Source organism: Drosophila innubila, chromosome X, assembly GCF_004354385.1.
Source record: "Drosophila innubila isolate TH190305 chromosome X, UK_Dinn_1.0, whole genome shotgun sequence".
NCBI classification, from domain to species: Eukaryota; Metazoa; Arthropoda; class Insecta; order Diptera; family Drosophilidae; genus Drosophila; species Drosophila innubila.
In genome coordinates this window covers 5,534,479-5,560,548 of record NC_047626.1, presented here as the reverse complement: position 1 = coordinate 5,560,548, position 26,070 = coordinate 5,534,479, and the positions used below count along the sequence as shown (strand labels likewise).

Genomic DNA, 26,070 nt, shown 5'->3' with positions numbered 1-26,070 from the left:
CTGGTGGCTGGGGACTTCATGCATACATAATCTGCACATATGTATGTGTGACACGAATGTATCTTTGTATGTACTAAGTGTGGTACATAGCGCGCTCTCGCTTTAACACACACGCACATGCACAAGGCACGCAAACGACATGCGTGTAGACATACAAACACAAACACACAAATATATATATGTATATACATCTAGGTGTAATCCTATTTGCGTCCAAAAATAAAATGAAACGAAAGAAAAATCCAAAGAAAGAAGCGGCAATGCTGCTGCTGCTGCTGCTGCGGCGTCTGTTTCCTTTGCGCCAAAGATTTTACGACCAGTCGACGTCGACGTCAACGACGACGTTAACGTCGCGTACTCTGCTGTTTTATCTAACCAATACCAATGCAAGCAACAATCCAACACGGACAACCACCAACAACAACAGCAGCCGCAGCCGCAGTCAGAGCAAAGCAGAGCAGAGCAAAGACAGCGCAACTCTCACACATACACATACACAAGCAGAGACAAAATAAAACAGCAGACAGAGCAGAGCTGAGCAGAGCAGAGAAGAGGCGGCAGCCATTGCGTGCTCTCTCTCTCTGTTATTTGCTTCGTCTCGGTTTACACTCAGATGCCGATGTCGCGTCAGCTGCTGCTGCGTCGCTGCCGCTGCCACTGCCTCCGGTCTCTGTCTCTGTGCGCTGCTCTGCGCTGCTGCGCGCTTTTATAAATACAACTTCATAGATGCGTTCAAATACAATTCAGAAGTCGAACCGAAAAGACGTCTTGAATTTGTTATTTTTTTTAATTTATTTTTTTTCCCGTACGTTGTTGGTTTCTTCACACACACACATATATCGCATGTGTCTGCATTTTTCTCAGCTCAGCGCACGAGCAGAGGAGCTGCACAAAATTAGATAAAAAAAAAAAAAAAACGGTCAACTCGAGCCTCTGCCGAACGCTTGCGCTGCGGCTGCGCTCAGAACTCGTGTGCGCGTCAACGTGAAAGCATCTGCGACGCGCTGCGACGACACTCAAAAAAAAAATATACTGAAAATAAAAATACTTGAGATACAAACAACAAAAATCAAGCATAACATACAAATAAAAAAAAAAAAACAAACACTTGACGGTGCAAACATTTGGATACTACATAAATATTATTTATTTTATTTTTTTTTTTTAAATACAAATTAAACCAAAGAAAAGTGTTACAAAAAATAACAAATATTTATTTCATAAATAATCATTGAGTGCAACTACCTAAAAATAATTAAATAAATAAATACATATTTATTAATAACTGAGTGACTTCAAGTGAGCAAGTGTAAATTTAACAACAACAACTACTACAACTTTAGCAACAGCAACAACAACATCATTTAATACGGCTCACAAAAATACGAATGCCGCCGCCAAATTGTTCACTTAAACAAAAACTAAACAAAGGTAAAAATTGCAAAAAAAAAATAAATAAATAACACACAAAAAAAAACACTTGCATAAAAATATACATTTTTTTTCTTGTGCCACAAAATTTGTTCAAGTGTCATTCAAGTGCAATTAATCAGCTTTAAGCCTGCAGCCTCATTTTCATGGATTAATCCCAAGTTGTTTTTTTTTTTGCTCCACATTTTTGTATACTTTCGGATCTTTAGCTGTTATATGCCTATAATATTATCTGGTTTTAATTTCCTAACATAATTTGCTCTCTCAAATCTCTAAATAAAAATCTCACTTTGATAATGTTGCTGTTAATTCTTTTGCCCTATAATCTTTAAGGGTTTTCTAATTCAATTGACCTCGCTACGGTCAACGGGCTCAAAATCCCGTCAAAGTTCACATTTGTTATCCCTTCTCTGAACTCTGAACTTTTTTTTTAAAAAAGAAAAGGGTTGCACTCAAATTGTTGACACAAATTGAACCTTGATTCGGTTATAAATTGCGTAAAAAATCGAAAAGTGTTTCATAATTTCATCAGCCAGTTTAATTTAATGCAATTGTACTTTAGATCTGTCAGATATGATAACAATTTAAATCTGATCTAAACTGATGTGTAAGCAATTCATTTTCTTTTTGAAATCCAGTTTATCATTTTTTTTGTACGTTTTTCACGAACTTCTTAATTTTTGTTTTATTTAAAATGAAACTTAAATTCTAGTAAAATTTTGAAGATATAACTTTTCATTAAACGATTTTTACAAGCTTCTTAATTTTTGTTTACTCAAAACCTAAACTTGAAGTCTAGCAAATATTATAAATGATATTGAAGTTATAAGCAAATCTTTATATTTAATCTTATCTTTGAATTTAGCATATTTAGCTTTGTTATATTTGAAATTGGTTCAATTTTGACACAAAATAAAGCTTAAACTCTAGGTATTTTTTATTATATTGTTAAAATTTGAATTTCTTTAATATCTTTTGCTTGAACTTATTCTAAACTCTGGCAGTTAAAGCATTTACAAAATACGTTTAAACAATTGTTGAACTATTAGATTTTTTATTATTAGGTGATATCTTTTACGTTGAGTTAAGATTTGTTTAGGTAAAGATTAGCATAAAGTTTTAAAATTTATAGTGCTTTTTTTTTGAAATGTTTAATGTGGTAAATATGTTTATATATTATATTATTTTGTTGTATGAAGTTTGTTTCGATTTTTAAATATTGCCTAATGTTGTAGCTGGGCAAGAGTGGGTTAAGCAGGAGCAAGGGGTTAAGGGGCGAGCGGCAGGGGGCGTGTCTTAATCTCAATGAGTTTTTTGTGTGCGGATGAGTCACAAAAGTCAAAATTGAAATCAGCCAACCAAAAGCCAAAAAAAAGCAAAAAAAATAACAACAACAATAACACACATACAAACACATATTCATATACATATACATATACATATGCATATACATATACATATACATAGATGCAGTGGTAAGCACAGTGGTCGCTTCTTATCGCCAAATTATATTTTTGAAAACTGTCAAGTTGTTGTTGTCATTGTTATTTGTTATTGTTGTTGTTGTTGTTGCTGCAGTTGTCGCCAATTGGAAATCCTAAGCGCCAGCAATAACAACAACAACAACAGCAACAGTAACAATGAAATTTGCCAATTGATAACGGTAAAGGTTAATGAGAAATGTGCGCAAAATGGAAATGCAACAACTACACACACAAACACACAAACACACACACACAGACAGTACAAAACCGATAACAAATCGATACGCACAACGTGTGCAAGAGAGCGCGTGAGCGAGAGAGAGAGCGAGAGCGCAAGCAGGTGTAATGCTCTCACTTCCTCTTTCTCTCGCACTTCACCTCCTCCCACCACTAACCCACTGCTCTGCCGCGCTCACTGCATTTACTCTTATTGGATTTTCTAACGAAATCCACTTGCAATTTTCCAGTTAGAGATGTGGAAAGAAGCATAAAGAATCACAGAGAGAGAGAGAGAGAGTATGGAAGAAAGACAGACAGACAGAGAGAGTGAGTGACTGAGAATTGCAACTGTTTTGCCAGCGTCTCATTTAACAAATTCACCGTAGAAACGATCAGCTGTTTAAAAGTCCTATGTTCACATTGATTTTTCACCAGAAATTGAGATACGATCTGTAGATGATATTGATGATTTCATAATAATTACACACAGCTCTAATAACAATTCTATGCATTTTGTTATCATCCATTAAAAAGAATATTGTGCTTATTATTATTACTATGTTTATTGTTTGTTATTCTTATTGTGTGATCAATAGCTTAATTTCAGCAAAAATGTTCTCGTTTTTCTGCGCAAACTCAAGAAATTGATAAAGCTTACTTTACTTTTACATAAAGTTCATAATTTCCTATAAGTTGTCCGAATATTCGGCAGTTTCTTTCATTACAACAAATTACAATGTTTCTAAAAATTGCATACATGTTTTTTCGACAGTTTTCTCTCACTTGCCAAATTTGTAGTAAAGTTGTATGGATTTAGGACCATTAAATACCCGTTAGTTCGCCAAACTAATTTTAATGTAGCATCTCTCTGCTATTTAGCTAATATTTTTCCACATATCTTTTATGTTTATCAAGCGATTTCTATGAAATTTTGACCATAACAAGCTGAAATGTTAATATTTGATGCTGACCAAAAGAAATTCTACAACTCTAAGAGCGCGCCTGTAAAACACATTTTAAAAATATGGCTGACTGTGAGAAAAATAGTTCAAATATACTAAAAACGAGGAATAACAAAAAAAAACTTAAGTTACATGGTTTAGTATGTTTGTCATCAAATTTTGTGATTCTAGTACAAACAGAATCTAAGTTCAGTTAGGCTAGTGTAAGTGGGGATAGAAAATGTTATAATTTATTCCACTGTAAGCTGCAGTAATTAAGTTTGACCCATTAGAAGCTTATATATAGAGCATAAATAAGTTAAAATTATTTATGATTATACAAAAATGATAATACATAATCTAAAATTAAGAATAAAGGCTGATAATAATAATTTTTTTTATGATGACAACTTTTAAAGCAAAATTACATACAATAAAATCTTGCAATTCAGATATTTGCTCTTATTTTTAGAGATATTGCATTTTTGAAAGCTTCTTAAAATTAATTTTTTTATACCAAAATTAAAAGTTATTTTTAAAAGAAATAAACAACCGACAAAAAATCTGTAAAGCATTACGATCTTCATTTAATATATAAAATTATAAATTAATTTTAATTCAGAAACAATTTTATATTCGAGATTTTTGCTCTTATTTCTAGAGATATTGCATTTTTTAAAGGATCTTAAAATATTCTTATGAATATATTTCTCCCAAAATTGAAAGTTATTTTTAAAAGCAACTAGCACCCGACTAAAAATCTGTAAAGCATTACGATCTTCATTTAATATATAAAATTATAAATTTATTTTCAATTCAGAAACAATTTTATAATCAAGATAGTTTTTCTTATTTCTGGAGATATTGCATTTTTGAAAGGTTCTTAAAACTTATATTTTTCTCCAAAATTGAAAGTTATTTTTAAAAGCAATGAGCAACCGACTAAATATCTGTAAAGGATTACGATCTTCATTTAATAAATACAAATTATAAATTAATTTTCAATTCAGAAACAATTTTATAATCAAGATAGTACCTCTTATTTTCAGAGTATTGCATTTTAGAAAGGTTCTTAAAATTAATATTTTTCTCCAAAAAATCTGTAAAGCATAATGATCTTAATTTAAAGAAAAAAATTATAAATTAATTATCTATTTTTTTGGTCTTTCTGTTTATCTCTTTCATTGAAACAGCAGCCGTTTACGATCTCAATTAGCCAACTTTAACAAAACAACAAGAACAGGAATTACAGCAAAGATGCTGGCCACACAACAGCAACACACAACAGCAGCAGCAACTGTTGCCGCTGCCACAGCAACAGCAACAACAACAGTTGCACACAGCAGCGATGTTAGCGATATGGATCGCCAGCGTCGTGATTCAACCACCTCAGAATCCTCGCTGGAGCATCTCGACTTGGGACGCACACCAAAGAAGCTCAGCAGCAGCAGCGGAGCGCCGCAGCCGACGTCGACGCCGCACGACACAACGACGACAGCGACAGCGACGTCGCGAAAACGCAAGCTGCGACAACAGCAGCAGCAACAACAACATATGCTCTCTGACGACGAGCAGCAGCAACAGCAACAACAACAGCTGGATCAGTCTGCGCAGCGACCGCGCCACAAGCAGCGACGCAGCGCCAACGCTGCTGCTGCAGCCAGCGCCAGCATCGTTGTCGATTACAGCGCCAGCGGCGACGCCAGTTCGCTGCGTAAAAAGTTTCGACTGAATCGTAGCAGCGGCAGCGCCGTCAACGGCGAACTCTCTGAATCGGGTTTCGTTGATGGCAGCGCACATAGCGGTTATTTGCTCAGCAGCAGCGCCGGCAGCAGCGCTCAGTCAGCGTCGGCAGCGGCCGCCGCAGCAGCCGCAGTTGCAGCGCAGCAGGCGTCATCGAGCAGCTCGGGCGGCTCATCGCCGCAGGGCGGCCTGTGCCTGTCGAGCGCCGAATCGGGTATTGGCGCCGGCGACGATCACATGAAATATCTGTGCCCCATCTGTGAGGTTGTCTCGGCCACGCCCCACGAGTTCACCAATCACATACGTTGCCACAATTATGCCAACGGCGACACGGAGAATTTCACCTGCCGCATCTGCTCAAAGGTAGGTGACACCACTTGCATTTTACAGGGTATACAATAATTGATAAATTGAAAATTGCTACTCTTTCAACTACACTGACAAAAAAGACCAACTTCTAAGATCAAGAGCATTCATCTTAAAAATATTACTAAGCATATTATTAATCTAAAAAATCAAAATTTTTAATACAAAAATAAAAATCTTAAATTGTTAGGAAAGTATAAATATGTACTATTTCACATGACACAACTAGTGGACCCGTGGTTAAAATTAAAAAAAAAAAAATATATATATAAAAAATATTTTTTTTTTCCTTTAGTTTTTTATTTGGATTTTTAAGAACATTTATTCTTAATATAAGAACTTGGTCTTATTTGAAATGTTCTCAAAACCAAGATGTGCTTTCTTAATCTAAGAAATTTATGTTCTCGACGCATTTTTCATACCAAAATTCTTAGTTTTGAGACCAAAATCTTGATTTTAGAACATTATTTTAGTCAGTGTAGTTGATAAATAAACTAATAGAATGGGCTTTCAAAGAGATTACTCAAGTAGTTTGTAACAATTTTCGGAAATATAACGTTTACAGGGTATGCCATAGTCGCACATATCGCTTGTTGTGAAGCCGCAGCTTTTTAAGTCTATCGCAAACGAGTAACGAACGAAAAAGAAAAGTTCAACATATTCCAGAATATTAAATAGTTCTCAATAAAAAATTAGTGATGTAAAAAAAATCGATTTAAAAATCGATTTACGTTTTACAACACGTCATATCGTTATAAATTAAATTAAAATTTTATTTTTATTTACTTTCCCTCATTCCTTTGATAGATCAGTTATAACTGAGTATTTCAAAGTCGACTTTTGAATGCAAAAGGGTATTAAGTCTTTTATATAGAATAAATTGTTTTATTGAAATGCTCTGCAATTTAAAACAATTTTAAATAATTTTCCCTTACAAATTTTACTTTTATTTTCACTTATTATTATAAAAGATCAGTTATTACAGAGTATTTAAAAGTCGACTTTTGAATGCAAAAAGGGTATTAACAAGTCTTTTATATAAAATAAATTGTTTTATTGAAATGATCTGCAATTTAAAACAAACAATTTTAAATAATTTTCCGTTATAAATTTTACTTTTATTTTCCCTCATTTAATATGATAGATCAGTTATGACAGAGTATTTCAAAGTCGACTTTTGAATGCAAAAAGGGTATTAACAAGTCTTTTATATATAATAAATTATTTTATTGAATTGATCTGCAATTTAAAACATTTTTAAATAATTTTCCCTCATTCTTCGAAAAGATCAGTTATTACAGAGGATAAAGTAATCGAAAATTGAATTAAAAATTCAGCGAAACATTTCTAGGGTATTTAACAGCTGACTATAAGCATATATAGCAAATAAAAGTCATGCATTTAAATGCAATTTAAAGCAGTTTTCTAATTGTTTCCCCTCTACAATTTTCTCCCCTTTCCAACTGTGTTTTTTGTAGGTGTTGTCGTCGGCTTCATCGCTGGACAGACACGTGTTGGTGCACACTGGCGAGCGACCCTTTAACTGCCGTTATTGCCACTTGACATTCACAACGAACGGCAACATGCATCGTCACATGCGTACACACAAGCAACATCAGGCGACACAGCAGCAACAGTCGCAGTTGCAGTCGCAATCGCAGCAATTGCAAGCGCAGCAGCAACAGTCGCAGCAGCAGCAACGACAGCAACATGTGGCAACAACAACAGCAACAAGTCAGGTGGCCGGTGGCAGATCGGAGAGTTATGAAAGTGATGCAAGTTGCTCAACGGATGTGTCCAGTGCACAAAGTCACAGCAGCAACAGCAACAACAGCAGCAGCAGCAGCAATCACTCCAACAACAATAACAACAACAACAATAGCAAGCTAAGCAACAACAACAACAACAATAACAACAATAACAATGAGTTGAAAGAGGAGCAGCTGCTGTGTGGCAAGCAGCGACGCCATAAAATCAACATCAACAACAACAACATCATGGAAAAGTACGAGCAGGAGGAGCAACAGGAGCAGCAGGAAGAGCAGGAGGAGGAGGAGCAGCAAATGGCATCGGATGTGGAGAGCGTAGAAGATGTGGCACAAATGATCACCTCCACGCCCGATGTGGCAACGCTGCTTGCCTCCAGCGGCGGCACAACGCCCAGTCAATCACCCGCGCCAGCAATGTTGCTGCTGTTGCAGTGTCCCGCCTGCGAGGCGGATGATTTTGAATCGCTGCCGGCGCTGTGGCAACATCTGGATGCCCAGCATGCGGATATACCCGCCAAGTGTCGCGAATGCGAGGTAATCTTTGCCAGCCATCGGCAATTGCAGACGCACAGTTGTCGTGGCATGCAAATGTTGCCGCTACTTGCCGCCAGCTCCAGTCCCAAGCATGAAATCGAAGATGAGGAGGACGAGGAGCAGGAGGAGCAGGAAGAGCAGCGCTTGTTGCAAGCTGATGAGGAGCAGCAGCAGCATGCGGAGCAACAACAACACGAATGCGATGACTTCTTTCAGCAGCTATATCACAAGGGTAAATCCCATATTGCCGCACCGCTGCCCTCACCCATCAAGCATGAACTTGCCACAGAGCGCGGCGATAGTCGTCAGGATCTGGCGGATATACAGAGCATCCTGAACATGACCAGCTCCAGTTGCACCTCGAGTTTTCTGCGCAACTTTGAGCAGTCGGTGAACACGCCCTGCTCCAGCCAGTACAGTCTGGATGGACGCGATGGCGATGAGGAGGCACAGGATGCATTCACCAGTGAATTTCGACGCATGAAATTACGCGGTGAATTCCCCTGCAAACTGTGCGTTGCCGTCTTTCCCAATCTGCGCGCCCTCAAGGGACACAATCGTGTGCACTTGGCTGCTGTGGGTCCGGCCGGACCCTTCAGGTGCAACATGTGCCCCTATGCCGTCTGCGATAAGGCCGCGCTGGTGCGGCACATGCGCACCCATAACGGTGATCGTCCCTATGAGTGTGCTGTGTGCAATTATGCCTTCACCACCAAGGCCAACTGTGAGCGACACTTGAGGAATCGGCACAGCAAGACGAGTCGCGAGGATGTCAAGCGTGCCATTGTCTATCATCCGGCGGAGGATGCCAGCTGTGAGGACTCCAAGTCTGGACTGAGATTGCAGGATGCAGAGCTGGCGGAGCTAAGTTATCGCTCCATGTCGCCGCCGCTGTTGGAGTCCAAGTCGCAACTGAAGCACATGTTGCTGGCGGACACAGCAGCAGCAGCTGCGCCGCCAACAGTTGCTGCCACACCAGCAACAGTTGCTGTCAAGTCTGCGCCTTTGAAAATACAAGTTAAGAGCCTGGATCAATTGGTGGACAAGCCATTGGCGCCAGCTTTGGATCTGAGCATGGATGTTTTGGATCTCAGCAAAAAGGAGCGTCCGCAGGAATTGCCACAGGAGCAGCAGCAACAACAGCAACAGCAACAACGTGAGCGCGAGCGTGAATTGCTGCTGTGTCAGCAACAACAGCAGCTGCAACAGCAGCAGCAGCAACAACAGCAACAGCAACAGCAACAACAACAGCAGCAGCAACTTTTTGGCGCTGGCGATGCTGCCACACAGTACATGCAACAGCTGTTTCGCAATCTCATGTTCCAGCAATCGCCAGCATTTCCATTTTTCAACTTTATGCCACAAGCAGCGGCTGCCGCTGCCGCTGCGGCTGCTGCTGGTGACAAAAACACGGCAGCAACACCCGCAGCCGCAACTATTGCCGGCACAGCAGCAACATCAGCTGTTACGCCAGCAACAGGCGCTGCTTTGGCGCTGCCGCTGCCACTGTCTGCTGTGGGCGGTGTGGGCGTGCCCGTGCCCGCCGGCGGACCCGTCAAAATGGTCATCAAAAATGGCGTGCTGATGCCCAAACAGAAACAACGTCGCTATCGCACCGAACGTCCATTTGCCTGTGAGCATTGCTCGGCCAGATTCACGCTGCGCTCCAACATGGAGCGTCATGTGAAGCAACAGCATCCACAGTTCTATGCCCAGCGGCAGCGCAGTGGACACCATGTGATGCGCGGACGTGCTGCATCCTCCAATGCGGCAGCAGCAGCCGCCGCAGCAGCAGCTGCCGCCGCGGCAGCAATGTCGAATCTAAGTCAGCAGCAACATGGTCATCATGCGCATCATGCACACATCTCGGAGCAGGTGAAATATGCCATATTGGCGCAGCAGTTGAAAGCACGCAAGGACACGGATTTGTTGCAACAGGCATTGGCACATGGTTCCAGCAGTGTGGCTGGCAATCCGCTGCTGCATTTTGGCTACAAGCAACACAACAACAACAACAGCAACAGCAATGGTAATGTTGCTGCTGCCCAGGGCAATGGTCATCATGTGGCTGCCAATGATGATGATGAGCCCAAATTGATTATTGATGAGGATGATGAGGAGCAGGAGCAGGAGCAGGAGCAGGAGGAGGAGGAGGAGGAGGAGCTGGATGAGGAGGAGCTGGAGGATGGCGAGGAGGAGGATGAGCTGGATGAGCAGCCGGAGCAGCTGCTGGAGGAGGAGCAGCGGGAGCAGCGTGAGCCACCACGCACCTCAACGCCCATTGAGGCGGCCAAAAAGGTGGCGGAAACCATTCTGGAGCAGGCCATCAAGGCGGGCAAAACCAGCGAATTGCAGCCTAAAAAACTGCCCACGCCAGCGCCCACTGCCGCAGCCACGCCCACTGCCGCCGCCACGCCCACACCCACGCCCATGAAAACAATGATTGCGCAAGCCGAAGCGGTGGCCAAATCCCTTAAAGACGTCGCCAGCTCACCATTTAAGGATGAATCTCAGGATCTGGTGCCCGTGGCCAAGCTGGTGGACAATGCCACCAGCAATCAGGTCAGCTTCAACAGCTACTTTCGTCCCAGCGATGTGGCCAATCACATGGAGCAATCCGACGAGGAGGGCCTCGTCGCCAGCGGCAGCGCCAGCGAGAGCAACAATTCCGGCACCGAAGATGTCACCAGCAGCAGCAGCACAGAGCCCAAAAAGAAATCCGCCTACAGTCTGGCGCCCAATCGCGTCAGTTGTCCCTATTGCCAGCGCATGTTTCCCTGGAGCAGCAGCCTCAGGCGTCACATCCTGACGCATACGGGTCAGAAGCCCTTCAAGTGCTCCCACTGTCCATTGTTGTTTACCACCAAAAGCAATTGCGATCGTCATTTATTAAGGAAACATGGCAATGTGGAGAGCGCCATGAGTGTGTATGTGCCCACCGAGGATGTGAGTGAGCCGATACCAGTGCCCAAGTCGGTGGAGGAAATTGAGCTGGAGGAGCAGCGACGTCGCAAGGCGGAGCAGCTGGCCAGGGAGCGGGAACGGGAGCGGGAGCGGGAGCGGGAGCGTGAGCTGGAAAGGCAGCGGGAACTGGATAGAGAACGTGAGCGGGAGCTGGAGCGTGAGCGGGAGCAGCAACAGCTCATACAACAACTGGCTGCCGCGGCACAAATGGTAACCGCCGCCTCCGTGGCCGCCAACTCGCCAGCCGCTGTCGGCGCCGCCAGTCCCAGTGAATCCCAGGGCAGCGATCTACCCTATAAATGTCATCTATGTGAGTACTCCTTTGGCGAGCGACTGCAGTGTCTGGAGCACATCAAGCAACAACATACACACGAGTTTGCTTTATTGTTGGCCAAAGGCGCTATAGAGTCGGAGGAGCAACAGTTGCCAGCGCCGGCAGCAACAACAGCAACAACAGCAACACCAGCAGCAGCAACAGTTGCCTCCGATGATGAGAGTGCAGCTGCCACACGTGCCACAAATGTCAAATATCCGGATTATACCAATCGCAAAGTGATCTGTGCCTTCTGTGTGCGTCGCTTTTGGTCCACGGAGGATTTACGCCGACATATGCGCACACACTCTGGAGAGCGACCATTTCAGTGTGAGATCTGCCTGAGAAAGTTCACCTTGAAGCACAGCATGTTGCGGCACATGAAGAAGCACAGTGGACGCCAGCACAATGGTGATTTGGCTGGACAATCCGATTGCTCCGATGATGAGCAGTCCGCCACGCCTCCCAGCACACCAACGCCCATGATAATGCCACAAACAAACAACAATAACAACAACAACAACACGTGTCACAATAACAATAATAATAACAATAGCAAACAAAGTTTACGTTTGCCCAAATTGCATGAATTGCTGGACAAGGCGAATGAATGGCGCGTCAGTCGTTTGGGTGAGCACAAGGAGAATATTGCTGAAGCCACAACACCAACAACAGCAGCAACTGCCGCAGCCGCAGCAGCAGCAGCAGCGACGGCGGCAGCAGCAGCGGCAGCAGCCGTGGCAAGTGGCGATTTAATTGGCAATTTGCTGGGTATAAGTGATCAAGGTATACTTAATAAGTTGCTATCCTCGGCAGATGAGGCAGCTAAGCTACTAGGCGTGGACAAGTAAGCGAGAGCGAGGCAGAGTAAGACAGACAAAGACAGAGAGAGTAAAAAAAAGAGTAAATGTCCGCTAGTCAAAAAAAAAAAAAAAAAAAAACCAAACTAAACTAAACTAAAACAAACAACGTTGCCAGATTTTAACAGTTTAAAAACCCAGCTCAGTAGTCCCTAAAGTCAGCTTATTAAAAAAGCGCTAAAAAAAAAAATAACAGCTAAAATAGCTTAAAAAAAAACTTAAAAACTTAATAAAAATCGAACCCGGTCTAGCCGTCAGTTGAACTACCCTTGCAGCTTTATATAGCCCAAAATTTAGTTGTGCTCCTAAAAAAAAAAAAAAAAAACCATTATTTCTGAAAAAAAAATTCGAGAGATTTGACTAAATTAAATTTTTATTAAATTTTGTTAAAATATCTTTTGATTTTTTTTTTTTTTTATACTACAAAAACAGTAAGTTCGAAAACATTAAAACTCTGAAATTTTAGCAACACCAACATTTCAAACGCTTGTTTTTAAAAATATTTTTCTTAAAAATCTCTAGAGATTTCTGTAACACGCCTGTATAACAAATTGCAGCAACTTAACCAAATTTGAGAGATTTGACAACACTAAATTTTTTTTAAATTTAATTAAAATATCTTTAAATTTCATAATACTTAAAAAAAAAATAAGTTTGAAAACATGAAAACTCTGACATTTTAGCAACACCAACATTTCAAACGCTTCTTTTTAAAAAAAATTGTTCTCAAAAATCTCTACAGATTCCTGTAACACAGCTGTATAACAAATTTCAGCAACTAAACCACAGCAATTACTTAATTCGCAAAAGTTGCCTTCACTTCTATAACTAATAAATCAACTGATTTAAGTCTAAACCACAACTGTACCAAATTTCAAGCAGCTAGCTCAATTAGTTAGTGAGTTACTTGAGTTAGGAGCTAGTTAAAAGCCTTGCAAGGGTAACAACAACAACAACAACAAGTTCCAATTGCAACATTGAGAAATTGCTAAACTTTGAACTGTATGCGAGAACACACAATGATGTAACATTTTCGCCCCTACATATACCAAAGCCTAAATAGTTTTTTTTTATACACTTACAAAAAAAAAACTATTAGTACCATAAATATTTTTATAATTTTTTTTTTTTAACTTTTTTTTACTAGCAGAATTAAAAAAGTTTTGTGTGCGGTACAACCGAAATTGAAACAAAAATAAAAGCGAAACAAATTCCATTTTTGCAACAATTTCGTCAAAAAAAAAAAATAAATAAATAGTAGACGCAAATTGTTGCCAAAATTGGAATTGCAGGCAGTTAAAATTTTCAATTTAAAAAAAGAAATAAAAAGAAAATAAATGATAAATGTCAACAATTAATCAAAATGTGCATTAAAACGCAGTAAATTTTAAGTACAATTTTTTTCACATATTTTTTTTCTAGAATTAAGCTAAAAGTAGTCTAAGAAAACCAAAAACAACGAAAGAAAACAAAAGCATGACAAAAAAAAGACTTGAGTTAAAAAAAAAAATTGAAAAAAGTGGAAATGAGAGTAAAACTTGTACAAGAAAATTGCCTTCGTAGTGCTCTATGTTTAATATATCATTATATATATAGATAAATTCATACATATAATATTATTTCATGGTTAACTAAAAACAAAATGTACATTTTGAGGCCTTTGACCGCAACGTGGCTTATTAATAATAATTAAAAAAAAAAAAAAATGCATCAAAGCATTCCATATTAATTGTAGTCGATTTAGTCTAAGTGGCTTTTTTTTATATATATACTATACTATATACATACTAACATATAATACATACCTTTATTATTATTATTAATTTTATATAATTTGGAAAAACTCACTGAAGAAGGCGAAATTCATTGCTGTAGCTTAAAACGATAAGAAAAGAAAAAAAAACAAAATTAAATTTAAATATTCTATGCATAATACATACATATTATAATTATACACATACATACTATATATATACATATAATATAAACACACTAATACATATATATATATATGTATATAGTAAGCAAAATCATATAAAGTAGTCGACTTTTTACAGCAATAACCAAAGCATTTCACAATTAACGAGTTTTATTCAAAAGCGAAACAAAACATAAAAAAACATTATTGAACAAATTAAATTATGTACTTAGCGTATATGTACTTAATAAATTAATTCATTATTTTACGTTTACAATTTTGAATTATTACAATGGAAAATAAAATGAACAGTTGCGATCAAATATCCAATTTATGATTCTGCAATGTTGGGATCGGAAAAGGGGACCACTTTTATTTTACAGGCATATTTTTGAATTCCATTTTAGCAGCAAGTGTATAACAATAATCCTAGAAGATTGTTTTTAGTGTACACATTGTACATATGCAATTAAAATCTTAAAATTCAATTTGAGTCACAGCCAAAAAGTATGCAATGTTTTCATGTCAAACTTTTTTATCAAAATGGCAAAAGTAGGCAACACTTATTTTTTTTAATCAAAATCTGCAAACGGAACATAATTTAAATAATTATAATGTGGCAAAAAATCAACAAATTATTAAAAAATTTTGCTAACGCAAATTCTCCAATACATTTTGGAAACTGATCACAATCCGAAAATGGGCTGCCAGCCAGTTTTTTTCTTTGCGACATGACCATTAAAACAAGTTGGCAGCACTGCTACTACATTTGTAAATCAGCTGTGCAGTCTCGATCTCCACCGAAGCTAAAAAGTTGGCCAATTTCTTTATATGCATTTCAAAACATATCTATGCGTAAATTTAAAAGACCACATAAATTTTATAATTTATGTCTTGGAAACTAAAAATCAGATGAAAACTTTTATGACTCGATTTATATAGGTTTATGTTTACATTTGTTGTTGCACATATATATTTATATTATTATTATTATATTTACACGTGTCAACAATTATAGTTACAAAAATACACACATAATACACACATTCATAAATAGATAAATGCGTACGTTTGTATAAGAGCCTGTAGATTGTATACACATACATATACAAACATCCAATTGGAAACGAAGTATAAACGTCGCAAAAACAAACATACACACACAAACGAGCCCCCCAACGAATTAGCGCAAAGCAACAAAAACAACAACAGCAACAGCTGCTGCTTCAAGTTCTTGGCTGCGCGGCTACACATACATACAAACATAGACACTTGTATATGTACATTCGGTATATTAACGAGACGATGCACAGTGGGTCGCATTGAATTTTTTTACTAACTTGGTAAATTTTTTATGAATTTTAAAAATCACTTTTCAGTAAAATGTACATCTGTTAATTCATTATTGATCTTTGAGCTTTTATAATTTTCCTTAAAACTTTTTTTGCTGATGTTATTCCAATTAATATCTTATTATTTTTGGTAAATGTCTATTTTAACACTTGTTTATCTCTAAATTCATAATAAATTGCCCTTTATTTGAGTTTTTTTTTTTTATTTTGAAACTTTTGGCATCAAAAAGACAATTACCTTATTTAATTTTATTTTGTTTTTAATTTATTATGCATTTACAATTCTTTTGTCTCGCTTTTTGCACTATCAACCCCACTGTACGAAGTTCGCCGGTCTGGCCACTGCCGCGTCGTATATCAACAATCACACCACACACACACATACACACAAACGGCACACGCGCTGGGGGCGAAAACTTGGCACAGCTTCAGCTTTTGCTTTCAGTTCTAGTGAAGCCACCGGTTGGGCCAGCCGCAGCAGCAGTGTTTCCAGACCGAACGTCCATTATCCACAACTACCCTGACCTTACACTCACCTGTGCAAAGATGTCCTTAGTGCGTTTAATTAGCAGCAAGGTGAGCACAGTTAAATACAGCAAATTGACAGCAATCACAAAATTACATTTAAGATTCTCACGCTATTATCGATAACATTATTAGAATAAGATCAATTAGTGTTGGAAAGCTTTGTAAGTGCAGTATGTATGTGTGTGTGGGTGTAAATCTACCTGCATGTAATTCCAACTGTCAAATGCACATGCTGTGACTGCATTTGTATGTGTGTCCGTGTGTGTGTGCATCATGAATTGCTCAATTAAGCGAATAATAACACGGAAAAGAAATACATGATAAGTACATACATACATACATATAGAGCGAAGCACATGTTACGTAATTTTGGTTTGCAGCAAATCAGATAATACAACGATCACAACAGCAGAGACCAGTCAAAGAAATACATACATACATATGCACATACATAGAAAACTCGCAAATACACACACACACGCATTTACAGTAAAGAGAACTGATAAGTGTAATATTTTTATATGCGTGTGAAGCATTTGTATTTTAATTAGAGGCCAAAGCCATATAAATGCTTCTTAGAGGCGGCTGCTGTCAGTGATAAGCGTGGGCGTGGCACACAGCTGTGCCCTACGTACACACATACATACATATAAATAAAGATGTATGTATGCATGTATGGCTGTCTATCAGCGTTGCCAACTATTATGTAGCTAAAAAATAAGCTGTTTTTCATAAATGCGAATTTTTTCAACACAAAAAAAGTCAAAATTCATTTAATTAATTTTGTTGCCAGATTTGAAAACACATTGATAAAGTAATCATGATTTTAATGCTTCTCTTTACATAAAATAAATTTTAAAACCATAAAAAAGCTAGATTGGCAACAGTGATTAGGGCCAGATCGCAAAAGCGAAATTTCAAATTTGAGGGCACAAAAGCTCTGCTGGCAACACTGCCATATATATGTATGTACATATGTATGCATGTGTGTGTGTATTATCATGTTGTCAGGCAATTCTTACCTGGGGGCCATAGTAAAGCACTTGACATGTAAGATAAATGTGTACAGTCAAGCCTGCATATGTTAGACAATGGAATTGTACAGCAAAGATTGCAGATTAACTGCGGAGTGGTATTTTTACATTTAAGAAACATTTAAAACCGTTACAAAAAATTTCTGCTGGAATTGAAAAAACTTGTAAGCTTCCTAAAAACTGTTATAAAAAGCTATATCGGCAATAGTGCCAACAAGAAAAGAAGGCTAGTATTGGCGCAAAAACGCCAAGTGTGGCAGCCGTGCTTGCGAACGTATTAATATCGATATATCGGTAACAATTGTAACGATCCTTTATTCTTGTGTGTTTTGCAGGCAAGCCTGATTGCCAAGCGTAGCTATTCATCGGCTGCTCCCACCACTAAGCTCTTTATCGATGGCAAATTCGTGGAGTCCAAGACAAATGAATGGATCGATGTGCACGATCCGGCCACCAATAAGGTGGTTACCCGTGTGCCTAAGGCCACACAGGACGAGATGAAGACGGCGCTGGAATCGAACAAGAAGGCCTTCAAATCGTGGAGCAATCAATCGATATTGACCCGCCAACAGGTAGGGTTGTTGACCTTTTTAAAAATATTAGTTGTGTTTCCACAAAATGTTCCTATTTTATTACACGGTTTGCTTTTGGATGTAGTGTTATCCATTTTGCCAAATTATAATCTTGCTTCCATATTTTGACATCCCTACCAACAGGTCATGTTCAAGCTGCAGGCTTTGATCAAGGACAACATGGGCGAGCTGGCCAAGAACATCACCAAGGAGCAGGGCAAAACCTTGGCTGATGCCGAGGGTGATGTACTCCGTGGTCTGCAGGTTGTGGAGCATTGCTGCAGCATTCCATCGCTGCAGATGGGTGAGACGGTGGCCAATGTGGCCCGTGACATGGACACATATTCGCTGGTGATGCCATTGGGTGTTACCGCCGGCATTGCCCCATTCAATTTCCCTGCCATGATTCCATTGTGGATGTTCCCCGTGGCCATTACCACTGGCAATACAATGCTGCTGAAGCCATCGGAGCGTGTGCCTGGAGCCACCATGTTGCTGATGGAGCTGCTCAATGAGGCCGGCTGTCCGCCAGGTGTGGTCAATGTCATCCATGGCCAACACGATGCCGTCAACTTCATCTGCGATGCACCCGAGATTAAGGCTGTGTCCTTTGTGGGCTCGGACATCGCTGGCAAGTACATCTATGAGCGTGCCGGCAAGAATGGCAAGCGTGTGCAGAGCAATATGGGTGCCAAGAACCATGGCATTGTGTTGAGCGATGCCAACAAGGAGAACACATTGAATCAGCTGGCTGGTGCCGCCTTTGGAGCAGCCGGACAACGTTGCATGGCACTGTCCACCGCTGTGTTTGTGGGTGATGCCCAGAAATGGATACCCGATCTCGTGGAACGCGCCCAGAAACTGAAGGTGAATGCTGGTCATGTGCCCGGCACCGATGTGGGTCCCGTTATCAGCTCGGCCTCCCGTCAGCGCATCAATGATCTGATTGAATCCGGCGTGAAGGAGGGCGCCAAATTGGTGCTGGATGGTCGCAAGATCAGTGTGCCCGGATATGAGGATGGTTACTTTGTGGGTCCAACCATTTTGAGCGATGTCAAGCCACACATGAAGTGCTACACCGAGGAAATCTTTGGCCCTGTTCTGATCATCCTCAATGCTGATACGCTGGATGAAGCCATCTCGATTGTGAATGCCAATCCCTATGGCAATGGCACCGCCGTCTTCACCACCAACGGCGCTGCGGCCCGCAAATTTGTGAATGAGATCGATGCCGGCCAGGTGGGCGTCAATGTACCCATCCCAGTGCCTCTGCCCATGTTCTCGTTCACCGGCACACGTGGCTCGTTCCGCGGTGATCATCACTTCTATGGCAAGCAGGGCATCAAGTTCTACACACAGACCAAGACCGTTACTCAGCTCTGGCGCGAAACTGATGTCACTCACACCCAGGCGGCTGTGGCCATGCCCACCATGAAGTAAACATATGTACACACATATGTCCACCTACATACATACATACAACAATATGTATGTTGGTAGCGGAAGAAATTATTGCATTTATTTTTTGTGTGCCTGTTAACTAGAATTAAGCTAAGCCTAAAACACAACTGTAAAGAAATTTAAAAATAAACATTTGAAAATGATAAGACGAAAGCTTAACAACACTCAACGATAACAACGCACTATCGAAATCTATCGATAGCATCATTTTTATACCGAAAGCAGTGTTGCCAATCTAGCTTTTTTATGGTTAAAAAATCATACATTTTTCTTTGTGTTTTGCCTGCATTTATGCTTATCTTATTCTAAGCATTGTTTCTTGTTTTGTTTGTTTCTTTATATATGTATTTTCAAATCTGGCTTTTTTAGCGGTAAAAGTTGGCAGCAGTGATCTAGGGAAGAAATTATTTTTATTTACTTTCCGTGCCATTAAACTAGAAATAAACAAAGCATAACAACTAATCATAAATTAAAACAAAAATTACAAACGATAACCGCTGATTACCTATCGATAATCAGAATCTTCATAACAAAGCTTAATTGCAGTGTGCCACCTGGTAAAAACCCTATACCGCTAGATTAAAGCGTAATTAAAATAAAACTATTAATAAACGCTGTTTTCTCTCGTCTTTATTAATTATTTGTCAATTTGGTACGTTCTGATTTTGATAATTTCGATAATAACAGCTGCCTCAAAATTACAAAAATATTATGTCTTTATATAAACGTACTAAACTTTAAGGGATAGCCTCCTTTAAGAACATGCTCAATATATAATCCATATTCAAAGTTAAAAAAGAAACTTTTGCGTATATGCAATTACACATGATTTTGATAGAAAATGATTCAATAATTTACGCGACTACAAACTGAAATTTACCATAGATTTCTTGTAAATTAGTTATAGCTAACGAATTTTAGGCGGGGGTTTCCTTTTTTTTTAAATAAAACTTAAATTTTGTACTCGCCGAGTAGCTGAACACATTGAACTGACCTAAAACCTAAAAAACCTTTGTCAATTTACGTTGGTGGTGGTGGTGGTGGTCCGGTGCCAAATGCCTGCATAGAAACCAGTTCCCTAAAGGCACCTTCCGGATTCGCCATCAGTTCATCATAGTTGCCCTGCTCAATAATACGGCCAGCATCGAGCACGGCAATCTTATCAGCACCATGAATCGTACTCAAACGATGGGCAATTGTCAATACTGTGCGACCCTCGATGAGTTTATCCAATGCTGACTGTACCAGTTGCTCTGACACCGAATCTAATGCACTTGTTGCTTCATCTAGTACGAGTATTGTGGGATTCTGAAAAAAAGGGAAACAATTAGATATAAATTGATATAAATTATATATATATCAGGTATGCACAAATGAGTTCTACAAAAACTTCTACAACATTAGATATTTTGGACTTTGCACTAGGAATTAATACCGTAATCGAAACCGTAACCTGTAACCGGTATTAACCGATTGAAATTGCTAACCGTAATTAAAAGCCTAACCGAAAGAGAAATTTTGTACTATACCGAAACCGAAAAACCAAAATTATTTCAACCGAAATTATTCAAACTGAAATAACCGATTCATGTATAACAGTTAGCACCGGTTCAATCAAAAATTAAACTCAATTATTTTGTTAATGTATGATTATTGCTTCTTAAACTAATTTTGATTTTAAATTTGAATATTGATATTATTAAATAGATCTTTTTTTTAATCAAAGAATTTTTGTTTATTCAGGTGTGTTTCCGAAATCTCTAGAGATTTTCAATAGAAATGTTTTTGAAAACAATCGTTCAAAATGTTGGTGTTCCTTAAATGTCCTGGATTCAATCTTTTTGAACAATTTTTTTTTGTATCTTAAATCAATTTTAAAGATAATTTAGTTCAATTTAATAAATATTCAGTTTTGTCAAATTCTGTCAAAATTCTTTTAGACATTTGAAAGCAATGGTTTCTTTTTTTCGGGAATACCAACAATTGTTTTTGGGTTGCCTTAGCGCTGATATGAAATTGTAGAACACACCTGATTAACTACTTTACGAAATTTCTACCACTTTTTTATGAACCGGAATACCGGTATTTCGAAAACGAAACCTGCAAAAACCGGTAACCGTTACGATATCGATATACAAAGATTTTAAGTAATCGAAAGCCATAACATTAATCTAACAGAAACGCTAACTTTAACCGATATTCGATTCGGTTTAATACCCTGCTTTGCCCGAAAAATTGTGTTCAGCGTCTCGACTCGAAGCAGCGCCTTTGCTGTGCATTTTAATTGCAGCTGTTATTATGATTTAAGGCGACAATGTGACGCCAAATTAAGTCTATAACGGATATATTTATTAATATTTACCTTAATTAGGGCACGGGCAATGGCCACACGTTGCTTTTGGCCACCGCTAAGTAACATGCCACGTTGGCCAACAATTGTTTCGAGGCCATCAGGTAAATTCTTTGTAAATTCAATGACATTTGAATCGTGCACAGCCTGTTGAAGTCTCGCCTCCGGATTCGGTTCGTTGTCATCGATGCCATAGAGAATGTTTGTGCGTATGGAGCCGGAGAAGAGTACGGGCTCCTGACTGACGGCACCAATATGCATGCGCAGCCATTGCGGATTAATTGTACGCAAATCAACGCCATCCAGATATACGGAGCCCATTTGTGGATCATATAAACGCATCATAAGCAATGCTATTGTTGATTTACCGGAACCGGAACGTCCAACCACGGCCGTTGTCTGATTTGGATGCAGTGTTAGACTGAAATCATTTAAAACCTTCTGTTCATCACGCGACGGATATGTGAAATCCACATTCTGAAATTTGATTTCACCAATTGGTTTTGTCAACGGCACAATACCACTATCAATGGGTATGGCATATTTGCGATCAAAGATTTCCCAAATACGTTCCGATGCTCCAATGCCCTTGTTCAGCTGGCTATAGAAATTTGATAGAATATTCATGTTCACGGCAACATAACCGGCGTACATCAAAAATGAGGTCATTGAGCCAATTGTTAGCTCATTGCTTAGCACAAGAATGCCGCCATAATACAGCACAGATATTATAATAAAGTTGCCGGAAAAACCAGTCTACAAATTTCATAAAAATAATTAGTAAAAAAAAGAAATAAAAGAGTTCATTAAAGCAGTTTTTACCAAATCTTCTTATTCACAGATATAAAGCTTTTCAAAAAAAAAAAAATGCTCTCTATTGCTTATTCCACAAATTCGTAATCTACGGTCAACTCTTAGATGTTTTCATTAAGGAACTACACTTCTAAAATCAATTCCCGCTCTTTGAGTTGAAAAATTTTTGTGTTTTTAGTCCTTGCATGAACGAAAATTATGTTTTAAAGACAATTGGTCCTTCGATTATATAGAATTTTTTTAGTACTGATCCCAAAAACAGTTTTCTAATCAATCTTGTCAGGATTGGACTAAAAACACTAAAGATATTTATTTATTTATGAAAAGAAAAAATTTCTAATTTTAATTTATAAGTCAAGAAAATAAATTTAAAATTAAATATAAATTATGAACTGTAAAGAAATAAAATTTAATATTAGATCCGGGGTATGCAAAAACTATAAATGATCCAACATTTATTGCAAGGATTGGGGAAAACCCAGAAAAAACCCAAACAGATCAATAAAAATTAGTGTTGGTATTAGTAATAGTATTACTATTAGACTAGTACAATGTAATATACAAGTTATTAGTATTAGTAAGGTCAGGCTCATAATAATATGCTAAACATTAAAAAAAAATATAAATTTTTCAACTCAAAAAGCGGGGAACAGAAATTGATTTTAGAGCTATTGTTCTTGGTGAAACATTCTTAGAATTCGCGCAGTTTTCGAATTGGGGTTACCATATTTAAATTTTTTTTTGGGCATGTAAACTCACCAGGCCAAAGAATATGGATCTGGCACGTGTCTCCCTGTAGCCAATATCCAAAGCCTCGTCTAGCTTGCCATTAAAGCCATCGACCTCCTTCTGTTCACGACAGAATAGTTTCACAGTTCTCACGTTACCAAAACGCTCCTCGGCAAATTTCATAATCTCAGCATATTTGTCCAATTCGGCCCTGGTAATGCGTCGCACATAACGGCCATAAACAATGGCCATGCCAGCAAGAGCGGGAACAACCAAGGCACTAACCAATGCCAGTTTCGGTGATTCAAAGACCTACGATTATATATACATATAGAATAGTATATAGATCTATAATTTAATATTGAAAAGGGGATATACAAACCATCATGCCAGAGCCGACAACAATCATTGCAAGGGCACGCAGACCATCCGAGAAATTCTGACTCAATGACACGCCCACAAAATATGTATCATTGCTGAGACGATTTACCAATTCACCGGTACCTTTCGAATCGAACCAACCAACTTCTTGCAATAACATCGATTTGTATAAGCGCGAACGTAGTCTACGCACAATACGCAATGCTGTAATATATATATATATATATTTATGATTAGTCAGTCAGTGAGTCAGGACAAATAGTTTTAAAAAATATAATTATAATTGATATTTTATATAAAGTCTACGCACAATACGCAACGCTGTCGAATATATACATATATGATCAGTCCAGTCAGTGAGTCAGGACAAAGAGTTTTATATATCTTTATAGAAAATATCATTTATAATTATATTTTATCACTTACACGCCGATCCGAACAGATAAACACGGGCAAAATTTGCAAATCCGCCGAGTGCAAATATCCAGAATAACATGACTGAATATTCACGTAATCTATCCAGTGCCACAGAGTCCCCACTTCTTTTAAATACCACATCGATCACTCTTCCCATAAAGTACGGTATGGTCATTGTGATGGACGAGGATACAATCAGGCAGACGAGACCCGCTGCAAAAGATTTATAAAATCGAAGCACATAAAAATGTTATAATCAGAAATTAAAGACGTAATGGATTGAAATTGGTAATCTTAACTGAAACCCTAACCGAAACAAAACTTGTTTTTTATACCGAAACGAAATGCCGATTAGTAACCGATTTATTGTGTAAAGGTTGGTTTCGGTTCAATAAAGCATTATATTCAATTATGTTTTCAATGTGTAATTATCGTTTTTTAAACTTAACATGATTTTAAATTTGAATATCTAATTAAATAGATCGTTTTGAAGTCAAAGAATTTTTTGGTCAGGGATGTTCCAGAGATCCAAACCAACCGAAAACCAACCAATAACCGGTAGATATTTGATTGTTAATCAGTAGGTTTGCAGATCTAAAACATTTCTGATGTACTGATTTTTAAGTTTAAATTAAAATTGAAATATTAATTTACTCTATAAATTTTAAGCTTAAACTTTGTGAAAATTATTGCATTCAAGTATGATTGAAAATTTCATATAAAGACTTTTTTCAAAACAAGTAGACTATTTTCTTAGCTATTTTTTGATTGACAATGTAGCTGTTTTTTTTAAGCATGTTTTTCCACCAGAAAGAGCTATTTTTTCTTTTAAGAAATTTTGCATCACTAAGTGAAATGTACCGATTCTTCATGATTATCGATATATTTAACTCGATTCATGTATATAGTTAAAAGTTGATTCCATGAACTAACTAAAGGTTAAAATATTTTGTGTTGTGTTGTGATGTGATACCTAGATACCTAGAAGCACCCATATCTCAGTTCTAAGCAAATAATATCGATATTTTTAACTCGATTCATTGTCAAAATCGACTGCAGGAGCTTACTAACGGTTATAATACATTGTAGTTGTTGAATGTTTAATGTGATGTGTGTATTGACCATACCTAAAAGCATTTTTCAGTCTTAAGCAAATTATATCGATATTTTTAACTCGATTCATCGTCAAAAGAAATGGATTGAGTTGAGGGAGCTTAAAATTGAATGCGTGAACTAACTAACGGTTATAAAATATTGTAGTGAAATGATTGATGTGAAGTTATATGATAATCATACCTAGTAGCACCCATTTTTCAGTCCTGAGCAAATTATATAGACGCTTGTACTCCGTCCTGCCCATTCTGATCCGCTTAGCTGGTGTGCTCACTCCACGCGCATGCTGTACTAGCGCCCCGTTCTTTTTGGTGGTCAAACAGCGTCGAATGCACTGTAGTCGTGCCACCCACCTGGAGGCCAAGGATGCGGATAGGGATGCGCCTCCGGCTGTATTTGAGAGGAGTTGGCGTGCGGCAGCCGCGGCTGGCTGACGTATTCGGAATAGTTGATGGTATGGGCGTCGTAGCAGCAGCAGCGGTTGCCGCAATAGTTCGTTATGTATGCTTATTAAACTGATTGGTAATCTGGTGCCCGTGCTATAAATTTGGGATACCCGTAAAGTTGTACAAACGTGTTTCAGGCGTGTGCAGTTCAACAACATTATGACTGATGTTTAAAATGTTTACTACTTTATTTAAAAAAATTTTCTATATTAAAACCAAAACAACTTTGATGTAATCCGATTAAAAAAAAAAACAACAGCAGCAGCCATAACTTATGGTGAGACCACAAAAAAAAAGGCAATACAAACAGCTGATTGCTCGCAAAGTGGAAT

The 26,070-nt window shown here is 38.5% G+C and overlaps 3 protein-coding genes across 3 annotated transcripts; 2 read left to right on the top strand and 1 right to left on the bottom strand.

The window, feature by feature from the left end:
- The first annotated feature begins 753 nt into the window (after positions 1–753).
- On the top strand, positions 754–12,814 carry LOC117785084 (ras-responsive element-binding protein 1). Its single transcript, XM_034622981.1, has 6 exons — positions 754–1,431; positions 5,269–6,181; positions 7,663–7,815; positions 8,230–9,355; positions 9,467–9,886; positions 9,950–12,814. The coding sequence occupies exons 2-6, from the start codon at positions 5,333–5,335 to the stop codon at positions 12,613–12,615; spliced, it is 5,214 nt and encodes a 1,737-aa protein (XP_034478872.1). The 5' UTR covers positions 754–1,431; positions 5,269–5,332; the 3' UTR covers positions 12,616–12,814.
- A 3,516-nt stretch (positions 12,815–16,330) lies between these two features.
- LOC117789392 (probable methylmalonate-semialdehyde dehydrogenase [acylating], mitochondrial) lies at positions 16,331–19,635 on the top strand. The gene is made up of 3 exons (XM_034628418.1): positions 16,331–16,470; positions 17,792–18,028; positions 18,173–19,635. Exons 1-3 carry the CDS (start codon positions 16,441–16,443, stop codon positions 19,466–19,468), a joined length of 1,563 nt encoding a protein of 520 aa, XP_034484309.1. The 5' UTR covers positions 16,331–16,440; the 3' UTR covers positions 19,469–19,635.
- Positions 19,636–20,099: 464 nt separating this feature from the next.
- LOC117793626 (ATP-binding cassette sub-family B member 10, mitochondrial) lies at positions 20,100–26,009 on the bottom strand. Its single transcript, XM_034633991.1, has 6 exons — positions 25,476–26,009; positions 24,189–24,392; positions 23,764–23,966; positions 23,412–23,693; positions 21,852–22,595; positions 20,100–20,797 (listed from the first exon to the last, which is right to left on the bottom strand). Exons 1-6 carry the CDS (start codon positions 25,894–25,896, stop codon positions 20,510–20,512), a joined length of 2,142 nt encoding a protein of 713 aa, XP_034489882.1. The 5' UTR covers positions 25,897–26,009; the 3' UTR covers positions 20,100–20,509.
- Between the last annotated feature and the right edge of the window lie 61 nt (positions 26,010–26,070).

Coding starts and splice junctions, on each gene's coding strand:
- LOC117793626 (XM_034633991.1), bottom strand. CDS start 25,896: ATGTTGTTGAACTGCACACGCCTGAAACACGTTTGTACAACTTTACGG. Junction 23,694..23,763: donor TTGTCGGCTCTGGCATGATG/GTTTGTATATCC, acceptor ATATAATCGTAG/GTCTTTGAATCACCGAAACT. Junction 20,798..21,851: donor TTGCCCGTGCCCTAATTAAG/GTAAATATTAAT, acceptor CCTTTTTTTCAG/AATCCCACAATACTCGTACT.
- LOC117785084 (XM_034622981.1), top strand. CDS start 5,333: ATGCTGGCCACACAACAGCAACACACAACAGCAGCAGCAACTGTTGCC. Junction 6,182..7,662: donor CCTGCCGCATCTGCTCAAAG/GTAGGTGACACC, acceptor TGTTTTTTGTAG/GTGTTGTCGTCGGCTTCATC. Junction 7,816..8,229: donor AACATCAGGCGACACAGCAG/CAACAGTCGCAG, acceptor CAGGAAGAGCAG/GAGGAGGAGGAGCAGCAAAT.
- LOC117789392 (XM_034628418.1), top strand. CDS start 16,441: ATGTCCTTAGTGCGTTTAATTAGCAGCAAG. Junction 16,471..17,791: donor TGCGTTTAATTAGCAGCAAG/GTGAGCACAGTT, acceptor TGTGTTTTGCAG/GCAAGCCTGATTGCCAAGCG. Junction 18,029..18,172: donor CGATATTGACCCGCCAACAG/GTAGGGTTGTTG, acceptor CCCTACCAACAG/GTCATGTTCAAGCTGCAGGC.